The 7,648-nt window shown below is 42.2% G+C and overlaps 1 protein-coding gene across 3 annotated transcripts in view; it reads right to left on the bottom strand.

Moving 5' to 3' along the window:
* Positions 1 to 233: 233 nt before the first annotated feature.
* col11a1a (collagen, type XI, alpha 1a) overlaps positions 234 to 7,648 on the bottom strand; it is a 73,143-nt gene continuing 65,728 nt past the window's right edge. For all 3 annotated transcript variants that reach the window (XM_035530847.1, XM_027021521.2, XM_027021522.2), the window contains 13 exons: positions 6,980 to 7,033; positions 6,413 to 6,520; positions 6,025 to 6,078; positions 5,702 to 5,755; positions 5,226 to 5,333; positions 4,193 to 4,246; positions 4,067 to 4,102; positions 3,916 to 3,969; positions 3,415 to 3,661; positions 2,108 to 2,220; positions 1,654 to 1,722; positions 941 to 1,174; positions 234 to 663 (listed from right to left, as the gene is read on the bottom strand). In XM_035530847.1, coding sequence (XP_035386740.1) covers positions 517 to 663; positions 941 to 1,174; positions 1,654 to 1,722; positions 2,108 to 2,220; positions 3,415 to 3,661; positions 3,916 to 3,969; positions 4,067 to 4,102; positions 4,193 to 4,246; positions 5,226 to 5,333; positions 5,702 to 5,755; positions 6,025 to 6,078; positions 6,413 to 6,520; positions 6,980 to 7,033 — 1,332 coding nt within the window. In that variant the 3' untranslated portion in view covers positions 234 to 516. The remainder of the gene's footprint in view (positions 664 to 940; positions 1,175 to 1,653; positions 1,723 to 2,107; positions 2,221 to 3,414; positions 3,662 to 3,915; positions 3,970 to 4,066; positions 4,103 to 4,192; positions 4,247 to 5,225; positions 5,334 to 5,701; positions 5,756 to 6,024; positions 6,079 to 6,412; positions 6,521 to 6,979; positions 7,034 to 7,648) is intronic.

Raw genomic sequence — 7,648 nt, 5'->3', positions numbered from 1 at the left:
AAATTATAATTACAGTTTTATCAAAATACACCTTCGTTCTCTTAGCACCTTTTTTATTATTAATATTTTATTATTAATATTATTAGTTGTTTTTCTGTATTTTGATCAAGCACCAGAGTTGTTTTCTTTTCTGTATATCTTTGTTGCACAGCACTGATAGACTCCATTGGGGAGGTCTCCCCCCCCCCCAACCCCCCCCCCCCGGTGTTCCTCCAGCCCTCCGCTCTGCCACCTCTTCTTCATGCTCTTCATCGCTTGCCTCCGTGACCATTTGCGTGTTATGCGGCTCTCACACTCTGTAGGAAATGTGGATTTTCCTGGGTAATGCATACAGACACGGTGCAACTGTTCCCTTTTTAATCCGCACTATTATTCAAAACTTGCATGTGGCATAAACGGAGGCTGGGTGATTTGGTGGTACCCAAAAAAAGAAAAAAAAGTCTTGGAATAAAAAGGTGTCTCGTGCTGACCCGTCCTTCCCTGTCAAGTTTTTTTCATGATATCATTTTTTAAAATTTAGCCAAGGAAGCAAACTGGACCAACTTCAAATCCAAATTTCTGGTTAGAATCCCCAAAGTCATTCAGCATGACGTCTACGATCGGAACCTGATCGATTTTGGGGGTGTTGATCTCTATCACAGTCTTTCCGTAGCCCTTCCGTACCTGCAGGATGGAGACAAGGACAGAGGTAACATTTCAGACTCACAACAAGAAATGATTTTAGCTTTTGATTGTTTGCTGATATTGCATCATTGAGATCAGAGCCAAAGCATGGTTTTACTGCAGTTGCATAGGATTTCCCATCTAATCTGGATTGTTACTTTGCTACTATTTCATTAACTGGCTACTGAGACTGTACAACATAGACAGAATAACATACTGCAAAAGTGTTGCTAAATGTTGCTAAAGTGATGAGGGCTCGTTTATGAAGGACTCGTACCGCGCAGGTGTCAGACAGAGCCTTGATGTAGGGGTTGTTGTCATAGGAGATCTCCTCATCGTTGGAGCCAAGGAAGCGCAGGGCTTTGTCGTAGCTGCTCTCTGTGGCATCATACCAGCCTGTGGACTGGTGGCAGCTGTAGGTGAAATTTTGCCTCGCCGAGGCTGTCAGTAGTCTAAGGAAAGTCATTTGCACCGAGTTTATAGAGCTGCCCTCAGCGTCCACGTAAGATAGCTGTTTATGGTGAAAAAGAAGACAAACAAACAAACAAACAAACAATAACAGGAGAAGAGATTAGTGGCAGGGTTAATGTTTCTGTAAAGTAAGACACACAGACACAAACACAAACACACAATGGTAAAATTCAAAATACAGTCATGCTTTCAGGCAGTGTAGACTAAACGAAGTGAACAAGAGCCAGATGCATGATGGGGAAGATATTTTCTAAGAGACACCACCATCTCTCTCCTCTCTTGACCACATTAACTATGGATGGTGCATGTGGGGCTTTGTGCTCCAAGACCTCAGGTCACAGAATCTTTAAAAGCATCTCTAAAGCAGTGCCGCTCCTGCTCTCTATTTATGTCACTGGGAGGAAGGAGAGAGGGGCTCGTTCAGGACCTGAAGAAGCTTTTTAGTTGTGGGGAGTAAGAGAGAGGAGGTGGTGGAGGAAGCTGTGGGGATGGAATAGAAGATGACTAGAGCGCACTCACTAGGCTGCCGTGTGTAAATGAGCTGAACCACGAGCCTGGAGCCTCTCTGGACCAGGAGGACATCAGCACCTGAGCAGGCACAGAGCCAGCCAGGGAATGAATCATGATGATCAGCATTAGAATACAAAATAAAGTAAAAAAATTAGAACACCGAGTCACACATTTCAGTCATGGTGAGTTTGAATTCTGTGTGCAAAAGGAAATGATACATCTTTGCTCCCATAATGGCCTAAATTAGACTGAAATCTACAAAAATCATAACACCAATGCCAATGAATGTTTCCTTCTTCAGATTCAGCTTGAGTTTAACCAGTTGTTGAACATGGCAGACTCTTAATGCATGGAACCTTGTCCTAAGAACCTTGACGTGAATTCTGTGAACTGTAAGACTGAATCTGTCTGCAATGACACTCACTCTGGGTGGGTGTCACCACAGGGCAACAGCAACACTCACTCTGTTCGATTTCTTCGCAGGGTAAATGCAGGTCTCGCCTCCAGCTGTGAAGTTGCAGTACACTTTGAAGGAATCCTCAGAGCATCCCTGGTTAGGATCAATGTAGTATTCACCTGAGCAGGAAACAATTCCAGTCAGACTTTACTCCAACAATGGTGATGTTTACATTTATGTCCTTTATGTCCTTTGGTAGACACTCTAATCCACAGTTAGATTTATTTATAGACTTATTTATCAGTATGACAGTACACATGCTCCCTGGTAATCAAACCCATAACCTTCTTGTTACTGCCAGATGAGCTACAGAAGCAATGCTCACTTAACTTATGAGGTACAGTTTCAATTCTTATGTAATACATATAATTTGGATTGAAAAACAGAAAGATTATAAACAAGGGGGAAAATACCCCAAAAACAGCAGTTTTGAGAGTTCAGTAGAGCTATTAGCACGTTGTAAGCCATTTTCTGAATGTATTCCTCTCTTTCCTTCCCTGTCTCAACATCAAGGTTCAGCTAACCATTGCTCATTAGATCAAAATAAAACAAGGTTTTCCCACATTCCTAATACAACATGTAAATTACCACACACAACTGCACTTTTCATTGGCAGTATAGCCTTTCAGGGTGAGTCAAGCCCTATCCAAGTTTAGCTCGCTCACATAACAGCAGTATTATTTAATTATTTTGTATTTCATTTATGGCATTTGATAGAAGCTCTTATCCATTTTATACATCAATCCATATATTCATCAGTATGACAGTAGGCATGCTCCCTGGGACTCTAACCCATGGTGTTAACCTTGGTGTTACAAGCATCATGCTTAACCAGGTACACTACAGAAGTATTAGAACTAAATCAGGTGTATAATAGCAGAGAAAGCACTAAACCAAGGGTGCCCCAGTTTAAGAGTTGCCCTGCAGAACCATGTTGCAAAATAAATACAATGGATCTAAAATTCACATACTAATGATGGCCTCAGTTAAGTGCATCAAGTACATTAGTACACAGTTGGAATTAACTCATCATAACTATTGATTGAGGTAGAGAATCTTGGACCATTGTCTTATATACATAAACACAACTTATTGGGGGGATCCATCTATGACCAAGCATCTGAATATTGAAGTCTCATAACATAGAATAGAAAAAAAGGCATTTAAGAAAGAGTTTCAGAAATCCTGACCTAGCTCCACTTGCATTATTTAATAGTACCATTGTAGAGAGCTTCCTCTCTCATTTGATCCAGTACACAAAGTTTCTTTCATTAGCTAAGTCTTTATTGGTCAGTTACAATTACCCAACTCACCATCGAGGAATTCTGGGTGACTCAGCTGCAGATCTTTGCAGGTCCTGGCTGGGTTGGTCTGGGTTCCCATGGGATATTTCATGCGTTCGATGTCCTGTTTGAGCTTGATGAGGGAACTGAAGATGTCCTCCATGCCCTCACCATAGTCCATGATGGGGTCTGCCTCGTCAGCCTGCCTGTCGCTGGAACGCCGGGTCTTCTTTGGTGAACGGATGGGCAGTGGCTGGACAATCTCACCTGGAGGGCCCTGCATGAGTGACATGGTGCCAACATCAAAGTAACAGGTTATTACGCTGCAGTTAGCTGCAGCTTTCAAATGCAAACCAATTGTTTTCATCTAATAAAAGAAAGGAGACATGCTACTCAGTTATGCAGTGAATTTGTTATAAATATAGACATTTTTGTGGCTGGGGTCATCAAGATTTAGTGCTGATTCCACAATCCCTTGTCATAATAAAGGTTCTTGAATCTTTCACGCATCTAGAGCAGAAGAGAACTCACAGGAGGACCAGGAGTGCCGACTATGCCAGTATCTCCCTTTGGACCAGCAGGGCCCTGGACAAACACAGTGCATCACCAAAACTGCATCTCAACTTGAAACATAAATTTGTAAAATATTTAGAAACTCTTTAAGAAAAGCAGCTGCACTTACTGTTGACCCCTTGGATCCCTTAGGACCTTGGGGACCCTAGCAAGAAAAGAATCAGAGCGGGAATGTAATGAATGCATTTGTCTAGAGCACCACAAAACATAATGTTTAAGGCAGAGAGTGACTTACAGGCAGCCCAGGAGGTCCTGGGGGACCAAGGGGTCCAGAAGCACCAGCAATGCCCTAGAACACAACACAAAATGGTGAGCTTGCATTCTCCTGTACTGAGAGCTCATTATGAGAGAGTGCTTTCAAATTGGCACCAAGAGACTTTAGCTTATGGGGACATGCATTTACCAGATGTAAAAAAAAAATAGGCAAAGTGTAAATGCTTAGTGATGTCTTGGAAAAAAAATGGGGATGAAAGAAATTAAGCCTGATTCATTCTTCTGACATCTGCTGCTATCAAAGTTGTGGAGGGCAAAATGACACTAGACTCAGTGCTGATGGTACTCCTTCTAATGTGGTTCATTTGATCCAAGGTTTACGAATCATGATTCTTTAGGGAACCATTAGGTGTTGAGCTCTGCATCACCCTATATCCAGCCTGAGTGAGTGAAGGAGAAAGCTAGAGAGTGAAGACACTTTTATTTTTTAAATCACTTTTTTTTTTTTTTTTTTTTTTTTCAAGAGATTACATTTATTTCAGCTCTTTAAAATACCAGGCAAGGCTTCACAGGGCCAAGGCTGCTGCTAATTACATATTCACTCAATTTGCAAAGTTTATTTAAAAATGGATATATTTCTTCCTCTGAATTCCTCTGAATTCCACACTTGCCTAGGCTTGCTAAAACATCCCTGTTATTGAACCATGACACTGAGAAAACTGAGAGCAGCAGAAATGAGTGTGCAGGAAAAAAAAAAAAAAAACCCAAAAAAACCCCCTCAATTACCTCAATTTTATGACGCCAGCTTTTGATGGGTCTGTGTGATGTATCATAATTACTCTAGTCGTTGTGTTGCTATGTGTGCTCTTCAGCCTTTTTATTTGGTTTTTATAACATGTAAACAAACATCATAAAGCATTTCAAGGGGGAGGTTGATGTACTTTGTCAGCACTTCAGGTATCTAGTGGAGAAAAGCCCTTTGCCCTTAACTCATAGCTATGCAGGCACAGAGAGAGAGAGAGAGAGAGAGAGAGAAAGAAACATCAGTTACTTACAGAATCACCCTTAGGACCAGGTGTGCCCTGGGGTCCAGGCAAACCACGATCTCCCTTTTCTCCCTGCTCACCAGGAGGGCCTATAAGACCAATGAGACCAGGGTGGCCCTGTTCAAACACACAACACACAGCATCAAAAGATGTGGTTTCACTCCAGAGGGCAGATGATAGATCATTAGCAAAGTCAACATGCCAACATGTAGGGTCAAACAGACAATAGTCAAAGCTTCAAATAATATTAGATGCATATACAGTATTTCAGCATGTAAACTGAACTAGTTTCCATCACAATATCTTTTCCCAGACAAAAGCAATTGAAGCTACTCATTAGCATAAACAGAGCTTAGTGGTAAAATGTGTATAATGTACCATTTCTCTCCCCCCCCCACACAAAATGCTACAAGAGATGAAATAGGCCTGGGGTGTAGGAACCACATTAACAGCAGTGTCAGGAAAGGAAATTGAATCTCACTCACCTTCTCACCCTTTGAGCCAGGGTCTCCTTTCAGGCCAGGCAGACCAGGGGGTCCCTAATATTGGAGAGCCAACACTAAGAAATCAATTTGCACACACATGTGCACACACCCTGACACACAGATGCACACACACACACACACACACACACACACACACACCTATAGGGATCGAAAGAGAGAAGAGAGAATAGATTTGGAGTGTAAGAGCATGCTGGAATAGGGCAGAGAAGAGAAAGAGAGGGAATGTGTGATGGGTGAAATATGGACAGAGCTGAAAGCGAGGGAAGAGAAACTGAATGAAGAGACAAGGGCTGTGTTCTCACCATCGGGCCTGGTGGGCCATCTTGACCAGGTGCACCAGGAAGTCCTTGTTCACCCTATAAGAAAAAAAAAAAAAAACTCAATTATTTCAGGCATTATTGCCCCTCTACTGCTTACAACCTGCTATCGATTTACTGCAGGCAGCAGAGTGATTAATAGTCCCTAAAATGTGTGTTCAAATGAAGAAGAAAAAAACATATATTGTGGCCACAGAGAGGATATTGATTGCTCCATCTAGTGCTGCTTGTGTCTGTTTTTGTAGGAGTGTATGTCTGCATGTCTGCTGTATTTGTAAGAGTATGTGCTTGTCTGTGCATGTCTGCGCAAGGTTCACAAATTGATGGGAGAAGCAGTAGATGGATTGGTAGCTTGGTGGGTACAGATGCTTACCACAGGGCCAGGGATCCCTCTCAGACCCTCAGGACCTGGTTTTCCTGCAGGCCCCTGGGGTCCAACAGGGCCAGTTTTTCCTGGGGGCCCCTCAGCGCCTGCTTCACCCTGAACACAGGTGGTTGCGTGAGTAGACAGAAACAGGCACTGGAGCTCTGTCTTGGTTGGCACTTAGAGGAACACTTCACTCAGAAGCACTAATTTTGCTGATTGTGACTGTGGAGGTGTTTGGATAGCCTCAGGCAAATGAACTCCCAATGGCTTCACTCACTCTTAGCCATGTTTTTTTCCTTTTAATATCAATTCAATTTTATAATATCGGTTTAATTTTTCAAACGATGGGAGATCAGAGAAACTACACTGTTCCATACATCATCTCATTACAAGATCCACATATTTACATCAAGACCAACAGGTCATGGAGGCTGTATTTATTTATTGTTTACTCCCCTGAACTGTATTCATGCTGTTTTGTTCCCAAAAGATTGGCAGGCTCTGCCTGATTTATGCTGGCTGGAGTCATGACATTTCTTTGCCATGTTGAATGGGTGGAGGGCAATTTGTTACCTTAGCACCCTTCTCTCCCTGCCTGCCCTCAGTTCCTGGTGCTCCTGGGGGTCCCTGGGAAGAGGAGGACAAAAAACAACAGTGTTTGTGTGTGTGTGTGTGTGTATGTGGGGTTGTGTGGGTGGGTGTGTTTGCGTAGTAATTTTGCACAGACATGATATGAAGTAGCAAATGACAGTCTATCAGTGTGAGGAGCAGTGGTCATGAGCAGTGGGCATAATGCTAAACCTGAGTGGATGATTTTCTTTGTTATTGTTTGAAGGGTATCTCTCAGCTCACTGTCTTTATCCCACATGGATGAGGAGGTTATTTGCATATGTGGGGTTTGTTGTCATAAATGATTGATGCAGTGTGTAGTTTTTAAATGACATAGTGTTGAATAAATGACCTAATGTATAATGGGGTTTAATAAATTGCACCCCATTCTTCTGTAGTGTCATAGAGAGACAGCAATAATCATGAGATGCCAGTTATGAATTCACAAATAAACACAAAAATAAAGAAGAAGATAGCAAGTACACAGAGTATTGTTTGAGGGGAAGTGAAGAAGAATGAGATAGATATATCAGCTTCATTTCAAACTGCTCTGGGTGAACTGCTGAGTAAGCAGTAAGTTTAGATGTGATAAAAAAAAGCTTAGGTCTGAATAACACACTGAGGTGGGTCATC

The sequence above is a fragment of the Electrophorus electricus genome, chromosome 10, assembly GCF_013358815.1.
Source record: "Electrophorus electricus isolate fEleEle1 chromosome 10, fEleEle1.pri, whole genome shotgun sequence".
NCBI lineage: Eukaryota > Metazoa > Chordata > Actinopteri > Gymnotiformes > Gymnotidae > Electrophorus > Electrophorus electricus.
Note: the sequence above shows the minus strand (reverse complement) of the source record. Positions and strands in the feature narration are given on the sequence as shown.